The sequence below is a fragment of the Hippopotamus amphibius genome, chromosome 3 (genome assembly GCF_030028045.1).
Source record: "Hippopotamus amphibius kiboko isolate mHipAmp2 chromosome 3, mHipAmp2.hap2, whole genome shotgun sequence".
NCBI classification, from domain to species: domain Eukaryota; kingdom Metazoa; phylum Chordata; class Mammalia; order Artiodactyla; family Hippopotamidae; genus Hippopotamus; species Hippopotamus amphibius.
In genome coordinates this window covers 125,417,224-125,438,170 of record NC_080188.1, presented here as the reverse complement: position 1 = coordinate 125,438,170, position 20,947 = coordinate 125,417,224, and the positions used below count along the sequence as shown (strand labels likewise).

Below are 20,947 nucleotides of genomic sequence, written 5' to 3'. Positions count from 1 at the left end.
GGAAACTGGGTGACCGGCCCCCAGCCCCCACCCCAACCATCAGTCTGCCCCCACCCCCCACCCCCAGGGAGCCCAGGCAGCCGCAGGAGGGACTATGGCGACTAATGGGGTTTATTTTGGGGCTGAGATCGTTAGGGACCTCACACCCGCCCCCGGCAGCCCGATGGCAAAGAGGAGACAGAGGGGGAGAGAGGGTGGGGTGGGGGAGGGGAGGGAGAAGGATCCCTTCTTCATCTCTGGCTCCCACTCTCCCGCTTTCTCTCACCTACACCCCTCTCTGTCCCTCTCTGTCCATCTGTCTCTCTGCCTCCTTCCTCCTCTGGCTGTCAATCTCTACCCCCCACCCCCTTGTCTGTCTCTTCTTTTCTGGGCAGGGCTCCAGGAGCCCCCCACCCCCACCCCATTTTGGCACCCAGGCAGCCCCGAGTGAAGCAGGGAGTCGGGGCAAACTGGGACCAGGATTTGCAGGGGCTTGGGAGGCGGTGGGGGCAGGGGTTGGAGGGGCGCCAGCCTGCGGACGGTGAGTCACAGCAAACACAGCCCCTGCTCTTCCTCCTGCCATCGCCCTTGCTGTCGCCTGGGGCTCCTTTTGCCTTGGTGCCCGCTCAGCTCTGGCCCCACACCTTGAACCTGTCACCTCGGCCAGCCCTGGGAGCAGCTGAGTGGGTCAGGCCCAGGCCCCCTGGGTCCTGCCTGCCCCTGGCGATCTTCTCTTTCCCCTTGCAGCCTCTCCCTGGGCTCTCTCTCTCTCTGTGTCACTCTGTTACCTCTCTGTTTTGCTGTAATTAAAGCTCGAATTCTTGATGAGGCAGCTACATCTGTCTGTGCGCGTGCATGGGCTCCCACCCGGGCACCCGCGTGCCAACTGTTCCCTAGGATGGCAGGGCCTGGTGGCGCTGTGGGTATCACAGCTGGAGCCCTATACCCTAAACCTGGTGTCCCAGTGCTGTGGTCACAGCCCCAAGGACCCGCTAATCTTGCCCTCTTCTCTCCCTCTCCCTTTCCTTCTCTCTGCAGCCGGGACCACATACATCTTTGGGAAGGGGGGAGCACTCATCACCTACACATGGCCCCCCAATGACCGGCCGAGCACGAGGATGGACCGCCTGGCCGTGGGCTTCAGCACGCACCAGCGGAGCGCCGTGCTGGTGCGGGTGGACAGCGCCTCCGGTCTCGGGGACTACCTGCAGCTACACATCGTAAGGACCTGGGGCCGCCGCCCCTGACCCCCAGCCTTCCTACCCCAAATCCACTAAGTCCCCTCTTGCCATGGGACCAGCACCTCACCTCTCTCCTTCCCTCGGAGCCCTCAGAACCTCTGTTCGCTGACTGCTGGGGTTTCCTCTCTGTGGTTCTCATCCTCCTCCCGCTTGTTCACTGCGGCTCCTCGGGCCACCCCTGCGGACCTGAGCTCCCCAGCTCCCCACCCTGAGACCGGCTGTGTCTCTGACCTTCCTGAATGTAGTCAGGGGCCTCCTTGAGCCTTGCAGGCCATTCTCCTGCAGCCTGTGGGAACGTCCCCACGTCGTGACTGCCCTGGGCTGCTGCCGGGTCACTCGGACACCACCTAGGCCGCCCACCGTGTCCTGCACCTTTACCTGTCCCCTCCTTCGGGCCTCCCCGCCCCAGGGCGGCCCACCCTTGCTTCTTCACCTTGCTTTTCCATCCTGCCCCCGCCTCTGCCCTGCCCTTGATTCCTGTTCCCATGACCTTTGCCCTCCCAGCAGCCCCCTTACCCGGCCTGCCCTATAGCCTCTCTGGCCATAGCTCTGCTCACTCCTCCCTGACCTCTGGCCCAACCCTACATCTCTGCCTTGACTTCCAGTCCCACTCAGCTCTGCTTTTCTCTGCCCAGTTCCCCTCCTCGCCCTCTGCCCCTTCCCACTGCCTCCCTCCAGGCTTCCCGCCATGCCTGCTGCTCCTCTCCTCACAGTTTCCATCCTACCTCTAGTCTTCAGGGGGCCCCTTTTTTTCCCATCCCTGCTCTTGCCCCATACCCTTCCCTATGGCCTCAGGCCTTGCTCCATTTTGTTTCTGTCTTAGCCTCTCCCCTGCCCCCTCCCCACTGTCTTAACCCCTAGCCTCTGACCTCAGTCTCCATTTCTGCCTCTACTGCCACCTCCCTTCCCTGCCCACATCCCACGAGCTGACCCTGGCCAGGACCCCCCAGCTGGGAGGGTCAAACAGGCTGGCCAGGCTCTGTGTCCTGGAAAGGTCTGGGTAGGGGGCCCTGAGCTTTCAGGGGAGCCAGGGGACAAGGCTTGTTTGGGCTCTGGCCCCTCCTTACACAACAGCTTTTTAGGGTTCCCGGCCTGCACACCCCTCCCCCAACACGAGGGAAGGAAGGAAGGAGGTCTGAGGAGCGATGGCCTGTGGGCAGAGTGGAGCTGGAGTAGAAGTGGCAGCTGATGGGTGCCGGGCAGGGGGAGGCCAGGCAGGGAAGTGAGCAGGAAAGGAGCGCAGAGTGAGGTGTAGCCTGAATGTCGTCAGGGGCCTCCTCGAGCCTTCTAGGAGGACGTTCCGTGCGTGTGAGAGATAGTGTCTCTGCCTGCGTGAGAGGCCGTGCGGACAGTGACGGTGTGTGACAGCGTGGGCCCGATGTGTGTTGCTCATGTCAGGAGTGTTGGGGGGCGGGAACGTGGGAAACAGTCTCGAGGCCTCCGATCAGGTGTGTCGCTCTATATTTGTATTTCCTGGCAGTGTGGTGTGTGCTGCCGTCTCAGTCTCCTGACCCTGCGCGGCAGGTGTGACTGTGTTTCTGGGTCCTTGTCTGCGAGGGAGGGCTGTTGCTCTCATCCACCTCTTGAGAGGTTGTGTGTGGCTTTGCAGATGATGCCTGGGCTTGCGTCCCAACTCGGCCACGTCCTCGCTCTGTGCTAGCGCAGTCATCTCGCCTCTCCGAGCCTCGGTGTCCTCATCTGTATAGTGGCACGATAAGAGGACAGAGAGATGCTGGCAGATTGAAACGATATCATGTATATAAAGCACGTAGGACACTGCCCAGCCTGTAGGAAGCACTGGGTCCGCTAATATCTCGAGCATCTGGGAGCGTTCACCTGGGGGAGTTGATCTTCGGGGGCCGTGTGTCTGCCTCGTTGACAACTTCTGTCTTTGTGCCTGTAGTTTTAGGGGACAGGGTTCCCCCAGTGCTGAGGAGAAGGGGCAGTGGGATCAGGGTGCAGGGAGAAGGATCTCCTTTCCCCTCCCAGCAGTTGCCCACAGCCCTCGCCTGGTGCGAGGTTATGGAGGAAGGAGGGTTGTGGAGGAACTAGGCCTGGTGCCTGGTGCTGTAGGGGGTGGGGTGGGGCAGGGCGGGGCTGGCCCAGGGATGGGGAGCCTGGTGAGGGTGGGGGGCCCTGGGGGAGGTGTGGGAGCCACGAGAGAGGTCAGCTCTGAGGGGAGAGCTGGGCACCTGATGGGCCCAGGCCCCCCGGGAAGGCCCGCAAGCCCCTCCTCCCCAGGTGACACATCAGCTCCCACCTCGGCGTCATTAGCAGCTCTCAGAGAGTGGGGAGGCGGCAGCAAAATAAGAGAAAAGCAATTTGACGTTTCTAATAAAGCGTCGCTCCACTTTGCCAAATTAATTTTGACTCCCATAATTATTTGCTGTAGGAGCGCCCTCGTCCTCCCCACCGCCGCCTAATGAGGTAATTGGGGAATTAGGAATTAATGACTTTAACAGAAGTGACAACTGACTTCACGTCGGGAGCAGCTCTGGGAGCTGCCTCTCCCCCGGAGTGCACGGCTCAGGGCTCGGCTGCCTCCTAGGAAACGCAGGCGTCCCACCTTCCGGCCGCCCCAGACGGCCCTCTGCCAGTCCAGCTCCCAGACCATTTCTCCTCGCCCACCCTCACCACCCGGCTGAGCCTTGTGGGGAGAAACCCCCAGAGGCACCCGAGGGGCTGATGCTATTCTATTACTAACAATAGTACTGAGGTCTGTTCCCCTCACGTGGGGAGCAGAGACTACCCCTTCTCCATGAATGTCGTCAGTCTGTGGGTGGTGGATGGGTGCAGCTTGCTAGTACTCTTTGTTAGGCAAGCTCAGCCTCAGTTTCCCTGCTTTGCTGCATATGAGGAGAGATGCTGCATGTGTGTGACTCTGTGTGTGTGTGTGTGTGTGTGTGTGTGTGTGGCTTTCCCAGGTTCTAGGACGGGGGAGAGCGGGACCCACAGTGGGGAAAGGATAGGGCTTGGATCTTCAAGTGGGCCACAGCAGCACATCCTGCCCCCCAACTCTCTCTGCAAAACCCCAATCCTTGCCCCATCTGTGAGCCACCCTGTCCCCACTCCCAGTGCCACCAAGCATCTTGGCCCTGTTGGATGCTGGAGGTGGCAACTGAGTGATTCCTCGTGCCCCGGCTGGACCGAAACAGTCTTTCAGGAAGACCCCAGGAGTGTAGTGTGTTCTGTGATGATCTAGTCCCCGTGGCTGTGTGTGAGCCTGTGCGAGTGTCTGTCCTTTGTGGGAGGAGGGGTGCAGGAACTCAGGAGGCCAAGTTCAGGGGTGCTGCTGGGAAGTGCAGGGAAATGGAATAGGGGCTCAGGTTTAGGGCCAAGCCGGCCCTTCACTGGCTTCTTTAGATGTCTTTGGTCTTGAAGGAAGATTGGCCTCAGTAGCCCCTCAGCTCACCCCCACCTCCAGCACTCTGAGTCAGTGTCTCCCCAGTCTGGTGGGCAAAGCAGGAGAGAGCACTGGCTCTCGAGTCAGGCCAACTGGGGTTTAAGCTCATCTTTCTTATGATCTGTGAGATTTGGGGAGGTTACTTAACCTCCCTGAGCCTCAGTTTCCTCCTCAGTAGAATGGGGATGCTCTATATTCCTCAGGGTTGCTGTGGGGATGAAGAGAGCATGTGCGGACAGTACCCACAGAGCGCCTTGCACCATTTAGGGGTTCAGTGAGGCTCTCCCTCTCACTCTGGCACCATGGACAGAGCTTTTCCTGGGCCGGATCCTGGGTGGCCTCTGCAGCGTTCCCCATGCAGGTCCTCTCCGGAGCCTGGGGCTGGGAGAGGTTGCTCAGACTGACACTTTGCTCCCCTTTGCCAGGCCTCAGTCCCTGTCTTTCCTCTTTCTGACCCTTCCCAGCTGCCAGCCCCATCCTCTGCCCTTACAGCCCCAAGCTCACCTTTCCTTAGCCCAACATGGTTTGTCTCCTTGATCTCTTTCTATAGCTGGCACCCCCCAAAACACACAGTTCAGACCCCCCACCTCTGCCCTCTTGACTGCAGAGGGGCCGCCCCAACACTCAGGCCTGACCTGCATGGGCTGATGCCTGCCGACACCCTAGTGCCTGAGCCCCCAGGGATTTGCTTAGTGCTGAGCATGCAGGGGAGGGGAAGTTTGAGCTTGGAGGTGTGAGGAGGAGGGGAGGCCAGGGCTTCCTCAGGCACAAGGCTGGTTTCTGTGGGTTCCTTCGTTGGTTGTGCCTTAGGGAAGCCTCCACCCTCTGAGCTCCCACTGGTCCTGGGTTCCTCTTGGTCATCTCTCTCTGGGGCCTGGAGGCTCAGTGGCCCTTGCATGGAGTAGGTGCCCTGTGAACATGTGTAAACGTTTTGATTCGGTGGCTGAGAGTCCATGCTCCCAATGCAGGGGGCCTGGGTTCGATCCCTAGTCAGGGAACTAGATCTGGCATGCTGCAACTAAGCGATCCCATGCGGCAACTAAAGATCCCACATGCAGCAACTAAGACCCAGCCATATAAATTAATAAAGAAATAGTTTAGTTAAAAAAAAAAAGCAATAGGCAGGTGTGGTCAGTGGAAGTGCTCCGGGTCCATGCTCTGCATGCCACGGTGGCTTCCCCGACGTCTCTGAACCTCAGTTACTCCCTTGCTTGCATATGGGGGAGGGGGCAAGCCTGCTCACCTCCTTGGGTAGGTGAAAGTGTCCAGTAAAGATAGGGCTGGGAGAGGTGTGTTGTAAAGCTGTAAAATGCAGCAGAGCTGGAGTGGTGGTGTTCACAGGTGGAGTTCTAGAAGGAGTGAACAGTCGCTCCCTCCTGATCCCTGACCTCTGCCTCCCTGTCCCCAGGACCAGGGCACCGTGGGTGTGATCTTTAACGTAGGCACGGATGACATTACCATCGACGAGCCCAACGCCATCGTGAGCGACGGCAAATACCATGTGGTGCGCTTCACTCGAAGCGGCGGCAACGCCACCTTGCAGGTGGACAGCTGGCCGGTCAACGAGCGCTACCCGGCAGGTAGGCGGCGCGCGGCGTGGAGGAGGTGCGGCGGGAAGGGCGGGGCAGGCCTGCAGGGCGGCCTCTGATAGGAGCGCAGCCTGCACCGGGGGCGGGGTTAAGTGGCGAGGCTTCGGGCTGCGGGAAAGGCGTGGCTTGTAGGGGAGGGACCATGGCGGGGCGGGGCTAAAGGGAAAATTGGAATTTGTAGGGTGGGGCCGAGGCGGTGGGAGCAGGTCAGCTAGGAGGGAGGCGGCACCGCTGAGCAGGGAAGGATGCAAGGTCAGGGTCCAGTTTGGGATGGGGGAGGAGAGAAGCGAAGGAGGGGAGAGGTAGGGAGAGTCTGACGTGATTGAGGGAAGGATGTGTTGAGAAAAGAGGAACAGGCGGAAATGGAGCGGCAGATGCAGAAACCAAAGAGAGGAGATCCAGAAGTAACCCAAAACGGATCTTGGCAAGGAGGCAGGGCTGTTCCCAAGGATAGAACCAAGGCAGGAACCAAGGTATTTACATAGAGCAAACCACAGGTTCATATTGGGTGATCTAGATAAAGGAAGAGACGTAACCATGGAGATCCAGAGGAAAGGAACCCAGGTGTCTCAAGGAGTAAGGGACATGGTGAAAGGGAGAGAGCGACTGGTGACAACAAGAGCAGAAAATAGGTCAAGTGCCTTCAACAAACCTTCATCAGCTTAGTACCCTGAGGACGCAGGACACAGCCTTGGGGTCAGGGGAGCGCAGGGATGCAAACAGACCCAGTTCAACAGTGTGATGGCTGAGGACAAACCAAGGTCTCAGGAGCACAGGGGAGGGAGAGGAGTGAAGACCTGAAAGAAATGAGGAGGCAAAGACTCTGCAAGAATCTGCAGGAGGCAGAGAAGGAGCCTCAGAGTGAGAGGAAACCAGAGAAGGAGCGATGGAGAGATATGGAAATAGTTACCAAGACAGAAGCAGAGACAGAGGCAGCTCCCGGAGTGACGCAGTGAGATATATGGAGCCGCTCTTGTGCAGACCCAGCCAGTGAGAGGAGAGGTGGCCACAGCCTTGGGAGGGAGAGGAAGAGAGCCCCAGTGTGGGAGATTAAAAGGGAGGGGACGTGGAGGTACTGCAGGAGAACTGCAGAAATACAGAGATGCGGAGATACAGGTTGAGCGACACTGCAGAGTCACACGCACAGGGCCCGACTGAGAAGCAGAGAGAGCATCTTCGGGCTCAGCCCCTCTCCTGGCAGAAGTGACGCCCGGAGAAGCTGCCCCGGCGCTGGCTGAGAGGGGCGTGGGCAGAAGAACAGGGAGAGGTTCAAATGTGCAAACCCTCACGGGCCCACTTATGCTGGGATGAAAATGCCAGTGTGGGCTCACAACTCACAGTCATGTGGGCTTGTACCCAGACACTCCCGGGCAGCCCCTGCAGATAAAGAGAACCACATGCCCCCTCTAATAAACACAGAGGCTGACGCACACGCAGGCCAGCCCCAGACACATAGACAACTGCAAATATTCATATGGTCAGACAGACACGAGGGAAAAAAACCCTATGGAGGGGTACCAGCTTACACCAAGACCTGGGCATGTGCGGGGCAGCTCAGGCACATAAACACCCCCATGCTGAGTCCCACAGAGGCGCAGACACTGACAGGCCAGACTTCGCTCTTTCTTAGACACACACACCAGGGCATCCTTTGTAGCAGTGAAGACACCAGGCTGCACTGGACAGGGCTGGACTTGGGGAGCAATGAAGGCTTTACCATGTCAAGCGAGAGCTCCTCCCCTTGGAGCCCAGTAGGCTGGATGCAAGGTTAGAGGAGTCACACCTGCCCTCCTCTGCTCAGGGACCCCTGGCTGGGGTGGGGAAGCCTCCTGGGTGCCCCCTCCCCTGCCAAGCAGGGTAACCTGAGGGCCTGGTGGCTGCCTGTGTGCCTTATGAGGGCAGATCCCCCACGAAAGCCGTCACGCTGAGTAGCACCAGCAGGCCAGGTTAGCAGTGTGCGTGGCCCAGACTCTTAGGAAGCCCAGAGATGCAGTCCAGGGGCTCCTTGTCAGATCTCCTCCTGACACGCTGTGTGACCAACCGGTCATCTGGCTCCTCTGGATCTCAGTTTCTACCTCTGCAAATTGGGGATAATATCTACCTCATAGCCACGCTGTGAGAGTTCCGTGAGATAACCTAAGGAAAGTGCTAGAATGGCGTGGCCTAGCAGAGGTGCTCAGAGGTGCCGTGTGAACGGAGCTTTTGTTAGAATTGTTATGTGTGCCCGTGAGGCAGACATACATTCTTCCTCCCTCTCAGGACACACACACGGACGAATACATGGCCACACAGACACACAGACACACACACAGCTCTCCCAGGGCAGGTAGGTCCCTGAATGCCTCCTTCCCTCCTGTGCCTCTGCCTCTGCCTCTGTGCGCCCTCCCCCTCCCCTCCCCCCTGTGACTCCCTTCTCCTCCAGTGTCTTCTGAGGCTCCTCCCAGCCCCGCCCCCAGGGCTGTGCTACCTCTAACAGAACACAGGACACTGCTGGTCACCTGCCAGTCTCTCCTGCTTGGCTGGGACTCCCCATGGTCAAGGAGCGGACCTTCATCTTTGCCTCTCCAGCACCCAGCACAGAAACAGAGCAAGCACTCAGGACATGTTTGTTGAGCGACTAGAAGAACGGATGGTCCATTTTTGTCTGAAACACAAGTGACCTGAATCTGTGGATTCAGAATCTGTGGCATCTGTGGAAGGCAGGTTCTCATGGCCTCGTAAGCCCCTAGGGAGGCCCCATCCATGCTCGTGTGAACACACTGCGTGCTCGTTTGTGGGAGGTATACGTGCGCTGGCCCAGGCCCAGGTTTCCCTGGGCAGGTAGCAGTGGGTGATGAGAGGGAAAACACCCCCAACGTGTGTGTTATTGAAGATTGTGTAAGTGGTTTCAACGGGTAGAGTGGCCAGATTCCCAAAGGAAATCATTTCCGTTTCCATGGCTGCAGTTCGGGATCACCCACAGCCTCAGGGAAGAGCTCACAGAACACACAGACAGACAGACACAGACAGACAGACAGACACACACACACACACACACACACCCTCCTTCCTCCCTGTGAGTGGAGTGTGTATCCAGATGGGCAGCCAGGATTGAGAGGAGGGGTGGAGGTTAGGAATTGTGGGGGAGGAGGCTGAAGGAGGAAGGCTCAGGTGGGAGCTGGGCTGGGTCTCCAGGGCTGGAAGCAGAGGGGACCTGAGCGGAGAGGAGTCTGAGCGTCTTGGAACGAAACTGAGAGAGATGGGAAGGAGAGCAAGGTGCTGCCAGGCAGAGGAGGGCTGGCGTGCCTGCCTGGAGCTGGAGGGTGGACCAGGGGTGGAAGAGGAGGTGAGATGCAAGGTGACATCCAGCTGCCGCACGCAGGCACCTGTGACCAGGGTGAGAAGGCCGGAAGTGCCTTCAGTGAGAGCAGTGGAGGGCTTGGGGGGTTTCAGGTGGAAGCTGGAGGTGGGGTGGGGGGTGAGGTGAGGGGAAGCTGGGTGTTGAGCACGGAAGGTAAAGGGAGCCAAGGGGGCTTCGAAACGTGGTTTTAATCTCACTGTTAAATGCGTGTGCTGCCCCCTAAATGCCGCATAAACCCCCGCTTAACCCGCCCCTCCCACCTCTAAACCGCCCTCTAAACGCAGTAACCAGCCAGGCCACTGAGGCCTCCCACCCCCTAACTTAAACCTGCTAAATGCCCCTCCCCGCCTCTCTACCCCCCCTCTGGGATGGGGAAGGAAGCGGGCAGACAGCGTGAGCACAGATAAACCTGTTTAACCTCTGACCTTTGACCTTCCAGCTGCCTTTTGTTCCATCCCCCTTTCCTTTTCTTCTTTGTCCCTCTCTTTTTCTTTGGGTCGCTCCCGCCCCCAGGGTGGGGCTGGCTCTGCATGGGAGCCTAGGGATGGGGACTGGAGGGAGGACGAGGGAGCCGCGTTTCTTCTCCCGCCTTGGGTGGACCTGCCCCCCTCTCCGCTGGATGTTGCTGCTTCCTCTGAGTCTCCTGAGAAATGCAGAATTACTTTTCTAACTCCTTTGGACTTCGCCGCCTGAGAAACCTACTGTCTTTCTAAACTTTTCCAAGGAAACTTTGATAACGAGCGCCTGGCGATTGCTAGACAGAGAATCCCCTACCGGCTTGGTCGAGTAGTAGATGAGTGGCTGCTCGACAAAGGTAATTAACCAGAATTAATTAATTAATTAATTAATTAACTTTAAAAACACTATCTTAAAGGTGCAGAGCTCTCTCTTTCCCCATCCGTGCCTTCCCCGTCGCCCACCCCCTAGTGAAAGGACAATTGTCCGGCCAGGCCATTCCCTTTCTCTCTGTTGTTAAGGGTCCGGGTCTTTTAGAGTGGTGGTTTGGGCAGGGGCGGGGCTTTTAGAAGAGGGAGAATCCTGGGCCTCTCTCTAAACCTGGGGTGGGTCATCAGGGAGATTCTGGAACCCCTCCAGGAAAGCGGGCTGGAGTGCAGGTTGGGAGGGAGCTGCCCTGTCGCCTCAGAGGTTTTGTCAAGGGGCAGCTGAGGGCCACAGCATGCTGAGAAGCAGGAAGGCTTTGGGAAGCAGCAAGTGCTGGCCCTAGGATCCAAATGAGGGACAGGAAGGCCTCACCAGGGTCATCTGTGGAGAAAAGGGAAGAGTGGGGGCCCCAGATCCTACTGGCAAGACCCCCGAGAGAGTGTCTGTGGGGCCACTATCTCTTGAATGGGCCCACCTTGGTCCAGAAGGCCTCTTAAAAGCAGTGGAGGTTGGGGCAGACTAGGAGATGGGGGAAGAGGTGGCTGTCCCACGGGGATTTCTGTGTCTGCTGGGCTGATGAGAATACAGAACAGGCTGGCTAAGAGGCTGCATGTGTGAGGTACCCCTGGGTGTGAGGGAGAAGGCCACTTGTCATCAAGGGAAGTTGGGGCCAAGGGCAAAGCCATCCCATTCCCTTTGGAGAGGGGGCGAGCTCTGTACCTCTAAGGCTAAACTCTAGGGGGGAAGTAGAACTGTTAAACCTCCACCTAACCAGCTGATAACTGTGCTTTTAAATGTCCACTGGGGCCTGCCCCAACTAAAACCCCCAATGTCACTTCCAGCCCCCCACACGGCCAGCGGGGACTAAACATGCTGATAACCAGATGTGATAAATCCATAACAGGACAAAAAGTTAAAGGGACTGTAACAGACATCGCTAAAACCTACAGCCCCCAGCCACACTGGGCTGCTCTCTCCAGCGGGGCGAACTTTAACCCTTTGAGGAGTTCATGGTGGGTGGGGCCCCAGGGGCCTAGTTGGCTCACCTATGTAGCTTCCTCTCCGTTACTCACCTATTCCTTCTCCCGGAATCAGAGAGGCCAAGGGAGCAGCTTGGGCTGAGGCTGGGACAACTTGTGACCCCAAGGGTAGGGAGAGCCGGACAGGCTGGGGAGGGGCAGGATGGGACTTTTGGTCCAGAGCAGGGAAGACCTCCTGCTGGTGCTTTGGAACCCCAGTTGTCCTTTACTAGCTGCAGGGTCGCACTCTCTCTTTAGGCCTCTGTTTCCTCTTCAAGAAAGTGAAGGGTTGGGCCACGTACTCTAGTATCACCCGGAGTGTGGACAGAGGAGCATGGCCTTGGTCAGGGCCTCCCTTTCCCGAGCCTCAGTTCCCTCCTCGTGGAGACAGGGACGGTGATTCCGGCTCAGCCTGCCTCACACGGGGTGGCGTGCCGTGAAGATGAGATGAAGTGAGGAGCAGGAAAGTATTCGAGAACAAACCTGGGCATCGTTGGAGGGATTACTTTACTGTCAGCGCCTGGCATGTGGTAGGTTCTCAGTAAATACTTACTGAGTGAATCCATTTTCCAGTTCCAAAACATGTCCTGTGAAGCAAAAGTCCCATGAGATGCTTCATGATAAAGAGATTCGTGGGGGAAAAAAAAAAAGAGAGAGAGAGAGAGAGATTCGTGGTAAAATGGGCTTGAGAAATCTGAATCCTGTTTCTTCCTCTTGGAGATGCATATGGACCTGGATTTTAATAAAGGCTCTGAGAAGCTCTGTGAGAGAGAAACCTCTTGTTTAATTGTGAAATGTTTGTTTTCCAAACTCATTTGACCACTGTGAACCTTCTCCCCTTCGTTTGTCTCATAACTCTGGACACAGCGGTCCTCAAGGACCTCTCTGGGTCTGGTGTCCAGCTGCCGCTCACTAGTTCTCAGCGTCTGTGGGCTCCGGCTTCCCCATCTGTTAGATGGTGACCCTGCTCCAGGGCTGAGGGAGGTGCTGGGCAGAGGGAGGGCTGGAGGAGGTGGAGAGGCTGAGCGGAGGGGCCTAGCGGACACACCCATAGCCGGTCATTGGCCGGAGGCTGGACAGATGGTTGGGTGCCCCAGAGGCCTGGGTGTCCAGGGAAGCCGTGTTTCCAACAGGGGTGTGGGTTTCACAAGTTGGACTGTCCTCAGCCCAGGTTTCGGGGGCAGGGCCTATAGGCACCTAACTCTAAACCAGATCTTTAACGAGGCACTAACCAGAGGCTAACAAGGGCTAAGCCAGGTCTTAAACCCCCCCAGCGCCAGCAGCTGAAGGTCCAGGGGAGCAGGGGGCAACTTAGTAGTTCCTCTGCCCCTCTCCCCCCCAAAATAAGCAACATCAAAACCAAAGTTAAATCTAAACTTAAACATAATAAATATCTTTTCTAAAAACCAAACCAAAGCAACAAACTCAGAGGGTTAAACTGACCCCCAGATCCACTAAAACCAAACAGAACAGCCAAACCCCACCCAGGTGGGAATTCTGAGGTGTAACTGCTGAGTGAAGAGCGAGGTTGGAGCTGGAGTGTTTTTTGTTTGGCTGTCAGCGAGCGAAGCAAGGTCCCTTTAACATTTTCCATCTCTGTGCTTGCACATCCTGGCGGGGAGGAAGGACTCTGCCCTCCAGGGCCTGATCCCCAGGCAGTGGCTGGGCCTTGGAGGGGAGGAGGAGAGGGGGCCTGGCCAGAGGCCAGAGGGCCTGGTGGTGGCTGGGAGGGTGGAGTGAGGTGTGCGTGGCTGCTCTGGCTGCTCGCAGCCTCACACACGCAGGCCATCCTTCCACGCACCGTCCACCCGTCGGTCTCACCTCCATCCCTGCCCTGACGGGCACTGACCACCTGGCCTGGCAGTTGCCTCCTCTGTCTCTGCCTTTTTGTCTCTATCTGCTGCTTCCGAGGGCTCCGTGGCTCGGGGCTGGACACTGGGTGTGGGTCGTTTGGGGAAGCAGAGAGGGAAGATGGGGGTCAAATTGAGGGAAGGGAAAGAAGGGGGGCGATGCCCCTGGAGCAGGAGAGGAGGGGGGATGGGAAGGCCAGAGGCATGAGCATGGAGGGGAGAGGGGGGCGCTGGGCCCCCTTTCCCAGCCCATGTGTGCCCTGGGGACCCTCCCCGTCCAGGGTCCCTACTGGGACTAGTGGCTAGTGGCTGACAAGGACTTTCCCTTTGGTGTCTGCCCCTTCCTTGTGTCTCCCTCCCCCCGCCGACCCCCACTTGCTGGTTTCTACCTCCACCCCTCCTTCCCCACCTTGGATCCCCCTCTGTTCTCCCTGTCCCTTTCCGGCCTCCCCCCGCTGCCCGTCCCCCCTCTGTCTGTTGCTCCTGCCCCCTCCCCACCCCCCCAGGCCGCCAGCTGACCATCTTCAACAGCCAGGCTGCCATCAAGATCGGGGGCCGGGATCAGGGCCGCCCCTTCCAGGGCCAGGTGTCCGGCCTCTACTACAATGGGCTCAAGGTGCTGGCGCTGGCCGCCGAGAGCGACCCCAACGTGCGGACCGAGGGCCACCTGCGCCTGGTGGGGGAGGGGCCGTCCGTGCTGCTCAGTGCGGAGACCACGGCCACCACCCTGCTGGCCGACATGGCCACCACCATCATGGAGACCACCACCACCATGGCCACTACCACCACCCGCCGGGGCCGCTCCCCCACGCTGAGGGACAGCACCACTCAGGTGAGGGCCCCCCCGGCTGGCGGACCAGAGATGGGGCTCCAGGTGGGGGACGGGGCTGATGTCTGCAGAACAGCTGTGGTGCCCAGGGAGGGTCTGAGGGGATAGTGGTTCAGGTGGGGCCGGCAGGGTCTCCTTTCTCGAAGTGGTTGTCCTCCGTGTGACCGGGGATATCGTAGATGTGGAGGTGACCACTGTTTCTAAGGGGACTATTCCCAGAGTTGAGGGAGAGTTCGGTACCCTAGCCAGACCAGGGAAGACCACCCCACCTACGAGAGAGGAAGTCCGGGCTGGGGGTGAGGGGTGGAATGACCCCCTCTGCCTGCCCATAATGAAGGCCACGCCCAGCATTGTGTGGGCATCAAGGGGGAGATGGAGGGAGCCAGGATGGCATCGCTGTGCGCAAGGCACAGAGGCGACAGCACTGGAGGGGCTCGCGGCTCACCTGGCGGTGGCAGCCCCTCTCGGAGGCTGGTGGAGGCAGAAGCGGCCTCTCCCTCATCGCTGGCGTCCTTGCAGTGGGACTGTCAGCCCACTGCCTTTACAAGTCCTCTCTGTGTGACCTTGAGTAGATGTGTAGCAGGCCTCAGTGTCCTCCGTGCCTGTGGGTCAGAGCCCGGGCTGGTGCAGACAGTCCCCTGGTACTTTGCCCTCTCTCCCCACTGCCTGCTCCACCTGTTCATGTGCTCTGCCTGGGTCAGGTTAGAGTTTATCTTCTCTTGCACCCAGGGGAGCGGACTGTGCCTGAAAATGAGGCTCCGCTGGGGCAGGACAGACCTGGCTTTCCTGGTGCCAAAGCCGATTGAGCATATGTGACTTACCAAGGCAGCCCCGGGGTGCAGGAAGCTGAGTTTTCTAGTCGTTGCTGCCAGTCATTGTTGGCCTGAGGAGGGAGGGTTCACACTTGGCACATTGGACCTTGCTTAGTCACCCTACTCCCTCTACCCGAGCTGCTTCAGTCCCCCGTTGCCCATGGCTGTGGGCCTCCGGGCCTGGAGGAACCTCTGTCCTCCCAGGGTGAGGGAGGGCTGGGTCAGCAGTGGGGACATGTCCTACCTCCACCGCTAGCCTGCCTTCAGCCTCTGTCATGAGGGCTGGGCTCTCTGAGCTCCAGTCCCCTCACCCCTGCCATTCTGTGCTGCAAGGGCCTGGGTCGAGCTGACAGCCTTGTTCAGGCAGGAGAGTCAAGCCTGAATCCCCTTCTCTTCTGCCTTCAGTGCCAAGAAAATTGAAGAGACCTGAATACCAGGCCTTGCTCCAGGGAGCAAGCAGCCCTAGGAGAAAGGCCTGGCTTTAGCCGAGTTTGGGCACGGGCTATGCCCAGTGCCCAATGGCAAGAAGGGTCATCTCAGTGAGAGGGGATGGGCAGACCATCAGGTAGAAGAGAGGGGTGGGGCTCTAGGGGTCACAGTTATGCTGGTGGAGGCTGCACAGGGGAGGCAGAAGGCGCAGAAATGCAGAAGGAAAATTAGTCTTCCAGGTCCCGCCTTGCCCTTGGGTGAGGGCTGCAGTGTCTGAAGATCAAGGGGGGGGGAAGAAGCAAATTGTGACCATTTCACCCCCACCCACCCGAGACTCCTCCCATCCTTGGCCTGCAGCCTGCCCTTCTCCTCCCAGCCAAAGTCTCTGAGTCCCTCCTGCTTGGATTCTGGGTTTCCCTCCTTGGGTTTCTTCCTAGCACCCCTGCACACCCCTCACCCCCCCCTTACACTCACTCATCTTGGGGATTCTCTTTCTTTGCAATCAGGAGGAGAGAAAATGCTGACAAAGTCGGATCCTGTTGTCATGGCAACCACAGCCCTAATTATTGTGTGCAGCCCGGTTCCTGGGCTCCAGGAGGGGGGTTGGGAGAGAGATGAGGGTGGGAGGGTGGTGAGGCTGGACCCAAGAAATGCCCCAGTTCTGCACCCCATCTCTGCTGTGCCAGCCTCCAGAGGCCCCTGTGCCTCAACTCCCTGCTGCCCCTGGGCTCCCTTGCTCTGGCCCTGCAGTTCCAGGTCTGGCGTCCAGTCTCCCCAGCTTCCCAGAAATAAAAGGCACAATGTGTGCTGTTTCACTGATTCCCCTGGAAAGAGGGAGCTGCTGCAGGGCAGGCACTGTTCCGTATCCCTTTGCACGATCACCCAGCAAGTGATGAGAGAGCTGGGGTGTGGACCAGGGTGTGTGTCTCCGCCCAGGGCTCAACCTCTGTGCTGTCCCACACTCAGGAGGTGGCTGTGGGGCCTGCTGACCCACCCCGGAACCCTTTTCTTCCCCTACCCTCATCTCGCCCCCAGAACACAGATGACCTCCTGGTGGCCTCGGCCGAGTGTCCGAGCGATGACGAGGACCTGGAGGAGTGTGAGCCCAGTACTGGTGAGTGCCTTTCCCCCCTCCCCTGCCCCGGGCCCGCTGCGATGCTGATGGGAGGGGGGCGACTGTCCCTGCCACCTGGCCCAAGCCTGAGGGGCCTAATGCCCGGCCTTAACTTTCCCTGAGAGCTTCCTCTCCCCTCCTACCATTGCCCCCAGGTCCCGCAGACGACCCCTGGCGGGGCAGTTTCTGGCCTTTTGGTGCCCCAGCCCTCAGAGGTAGTGAGGTCCTTAGCTTGGGGTCCTGGGGTTGAGGGCCAAGGGATTCTGGGAGGGAAAGAGGGAGACTTTTCCCTAGAAAGATGAGTAACTGCAGCTCCCATGAGTCCTTATGGTGGGTGTACAGGGGGTGGGGGATGGGGAATGCAGGCCTAGGAACTACAATTCCCATCAGCTCTTGGGTCCAGAACTGCAACTCCCATCAGCCCTTGAGGCCTGGTGTTCTCTTGGTCACTAGAAGAGGATGTCTCTGCTGGCTTCTGAACCTTCCTCATTCCCAGTGTCAGGGAGGTGGCCAGACACTCCCGGGGCTACCCGGCCAAGCTGGGGCAGTTACTACAGTCTGTGTCGGGCAGTGGGCTGGGTGGGAGGTGTCCCCCGGGGAGACTGGCCATGGGGTCTGGCCCAGATTTCTAGTGGGGGAGCTACTATAGGAGGAGAGCAGCACTGGGAGGGAAGGCTTCCTGGGGGAGGCATTCCAGGCCTCTGCTTGATGCTTCTAGCTGGAGAGAAGGGTGCAGTCCTAGAGAGAGAGCCCAGATTGGCAAGGCAGGGGAGGACCTTGGTGCCGACTCAGAAGTGTGGGATGTGGAGCGGCACAGGGGGTGCCTCTGAGCAGGGGGGCGGTGGCTGGGAGGAGCTGAGGGGACGGAGGACTTGAGGAACTGAGGTCCTGGTGCTTGAGGCTGGCAGCGGGAATGGAGGGAGACTGGATGTGGCCAGATGGCCCAGTGGGAGCACGTGGGCCTTCGTGGTGGCTGGGATGAGCCCCTGGGAGCCTCATCCCTTGCTTGGGTTTCCAGAGAATTCTCCCTGTTACTTTGCAATGCGTGGCACCTGGCTGTTGGTACTGGCAGGCTGGAGGTTGGGGCGGGTGCCTGCAGGGTTGGGGTGGGGGGGTGATGGGGTCAGCTCTGGTGGACAGTGTGCCCTGGGCATGTCCTGTGAATCTCGCCTGGGGGTGAGCCTGGTGGGGGGGGGGTCTGCCAGCCCCAGAAGAGATACTCTGGGGCTGAGGATGAGGGTGGGCTGCAACCAAGGAAGGAGAGTGAGTAGACCCTGGAGCCTTGGGGCAGAGGCTCAGGCTCCAGAGACCAAGGACAGAGGGATTTCTGGAGCGCAGGCCACCAGGCCCAGAAGCAAAAGCCTGCCTGCTCTGTGTCCCCTCAGCAGGCCAGAGCTGAGGGGGTGGTTCTGGCAGTCTCAGGCCCTGAGGTGCTTGGGGGAACCTCTGGCTGCTGGGCTGGAAAGGCCTCCCCATCCACAGCCAAGGGCCAGTGCTTTCTGGACGGACACCCTCCACTGCGGGGAGGCTTCTCTGCTGGGGGCTCTCCCCTCCATCTCGCTGGGTGATGTCGGCTCAGGGATGCATCCTCACACCCCACCACTGCTTTGGGAGGCTCTAAGAATCTGGCAGCTTCTACACAGCACTCTCCTTGCACCCTGCTTTTCCCCCTACCTGATCACCGGTGGGGCTTTCCTGGAGGTGGGCACAGTACCTCAGGCTTAGGCCTGCGGGGAGTGGCTGTGGCGAATGGTCCCATGAGAGGCCCGGGATGGGACTCTGGGGACAAAAGGCTGTGCATTCATGAGAAAAGGGCCCTGCTTGGCCTCACTGCACGTGTTTGGACACTCGGGGATGGGAACCGCCAGGTGACAGGAGGAGCCTCTGCTCTCCCCAGACCTCGCAGATGGCCATGAGGCAGGGACAGGCAGGGCCACCCTGGAGCCACACGCTGTCCACCCAAGTTCTGGCCTCCCAGCCCCAGCCTGGGGTCTTGTCAGGGGCCTGGGTATGACGCTGAGTGTGTGCACAGGTGGGCTGAGCACTTTTAGGCTGTGTTGAGACCAGGGAGTGAGGAGGAGCTGAAGTGGGCGGGTCCGCTGCCCTCCCTCCATCAAAGGGCTGAGTATATGAAGGGGGCAGGGTGGAGGAGGAGTGGAAGCTGGGAGATGGAGAGAGGCTGGTGGGCTGGCCCAGCACCCAGCTTTAAAAATAAGAGGGATGGCAGGCAGGGTGCATGCTTGAGCCCCCAGAAAAAACCGACACAACCCACAGGCCCGCCCCCAGGATGTGCATGGCGTATGTTTGCACCTCCACACTCACACTGCCCTGAAATGCTTAAATTGGATTTTTGTCTTGATGGGAGGCCAGACAAGGACCAAGATGACTCCCGGGTCCCTCAGGCTGATCTAGACCTTGACACCTCCCCACCTGGAGGGGGAGGGGACTCAGGCCAGTGCCCTCTTGTGCCCCCAGTGCAGGGAGGCTTTTTCTCTAGCAGGTGACCAGGCCTCCTTGGCCTCCAAGGTCAGTGTTAGAGATGGAGGCAGCCTGACTGGAGACAGCAGCTACCCAGGGGCTGACCCCAGGCTCTTTGCACCCCTCTCACCTTCTAGATCTTCCTCCCTGTGTCGAGGTGTGAAGCTTCTGGTAATCCCTGAAATGTTTCACACCTTCCCTTGACTTGGGCGCCTCCACAGACCCCAGCCCTAGCCTCCCCAGCTTGGAGAGCCCATCATCTAACAGTTATTTTACCTGAGGTTGGCAGCCCAGCCAAGGGTATTGTGTTGATGGACACAGTGTTTAACTTCTTTCGAATGGGAGTGCCTTTATGGGGACATATCCTGCATAGTAGGCAATGTGACCCAGCACCCCTGGCTGTCTTAGCCAGCCTGACCCACACTTGTGTTGTAGGCCTGCCCCCTGTAGGGACTGTGCCCCTTGAGACACATAGGAAGTATAAACACAGACCAGACCCAAAGAGGGACCCAGCTACCTGCACACACGTGTCTGACCAAAGGCACGGCCACCTCCAGGCACAAACATTTATGGACCTATCAGCAAGCCCACGCACGTCCACTTCCACAGGTACACATATGTTCAAACCTCAAGGGCACATGCCATTCGTGCCCAGACCAAAAGGACACGCACTTTTAGATCTAAAGAGACATGCATGTATTCAGAAGTGCGATGCACACAGACAAACCCATATACATGTGTACAGCTCAGAGCCATGGTCCTACATGCATGTGCTGAGGGCTCTACACCTAGATGTGGACTCACAGGTGTCAGCCTGCTCAGACCCACAGATTTCACATGAGCTCAGCTGCACAAGGGTGTACACACAGCATGTCTTCAACCCACCAAGGCAGTTGCATGTGCTCAGAACCGCATATCCACGCACACGCAGACCCACTGAAGCATGCAAGTGCACATCTGTCAAGGGGTAGACCAGATGTTCAGAATCACATACACGTGCTCAGAAGAAGCATTTGCATATTTCACACACTCACAAGACACACACACCTATGTGCTCGAGGCCCATGCGTACATACATCCTCAGACTCTCAGAATTCCACATCCACACTCAGCTCACAGAGGCACACACATGTGAACAAATCCACCTGCATTACATACATGCTCACACATGTGCTCAGGCCACAGAATCCTCCCCGTGAGCTCAGACGTACAGACACTCACAGATGTTTCAGAATCACAGGTGCCTGTGTCCGTGTTCAGAGCAGGCACGTATACAACGTGCGCAGACCTTCTGAGGTACAGGCAGATACGTGCGAACACGGGCTCGTGAACTCAGGGACGTCCGCATCTGCACCCAGCCTCACAGAGGTGCACGAGTGTCACAGCTCCACCCACACAAACCCTTGGGTTCAGACCTACAGTCACCTGCACATCTGTTCACGCTCACTGAGACACACACATCCTCAAAGGGATATCCTCAGGTAGCGATGTGTGTGCTCGTGCCGAGATCCACGAGGGCGTGTGTGTGCATCCTCAGGCTGGCTGTGTGTGCCCAGACCCAGAGGTCCACGCACAGGCACACATTTCTTCAGACCCACAGACCTGTGCTCTTCCCACACCGCCCCAGGAGAGGAGACCCTCGGAAGCCCACCCCACGTGCATGCCCTTGTGCTCAGACCCATGCACACGTGCTCAGACCCCTCAAGGCGTGCATACTCATATTCAGTCCCACAGCGGTGTACACACACGTGCACACACACACACACACAGAGTCAGGCCAATATTGGGCTCTCACAGCTGCTGGTACACTTACTTATACACTCCGAGGTACACACGCAGCTACACCTAGAAGGACACCCACATATCCGTGGGCCCTCAGGCCAGTCACACATGTTCAGACACTGTAAAATGCATGCTTCTGTGTTCACCAGGTGAGCACAGAGACCCACCAGGACCCACACAGACATGTGTACTTGGCTTCA

The 20,947-nt window shown here is 58.6% G+C and overlaps 1 protein-coding gene across 14 annotated transcripts in view; it reads left to right on the top strand.

Annotated features, from left to right (window-relative positions):
* Positions 1-20,947, top strand: part of NRXN2 (neurexin 2) — a 101,092-nt gene that overhangs the window by 70,735 nt on the left and 9,410 nt on the right. For 7 of the 14 annotated variants that reach the window (XM_057726760.1, XM_057726759.1, XM_057726758.1 and 4 more), the window contains 5 exons: positions 1,018-1,199; positions 6,032-6,203; positions 10,277-10,366; positions 13,810-14,135; positions 16,409-16,487. In XM_057726760.1, the coding sequence (XP_057582743.1) occupies positions 1,018-1,199; positions 6,032-6,203; positions 10,277-10,366; positions 13,810-14,135; positions 16,409-16,487 (849 nt within the window). Of the gene's footprint in view, positions 1-1,017; positions 1,200-6,031; positions 6,204-10,276; positions 10,367-13,809; positions 14,136-16,408; positions 16,492-20,947 lie in introns of all 14 variants that reach the window. The other 7 variants (XM_057726755.1, XM_057726761.1, XM_057726766.1 and 4 more) reach the window with 3 other exon arrangements.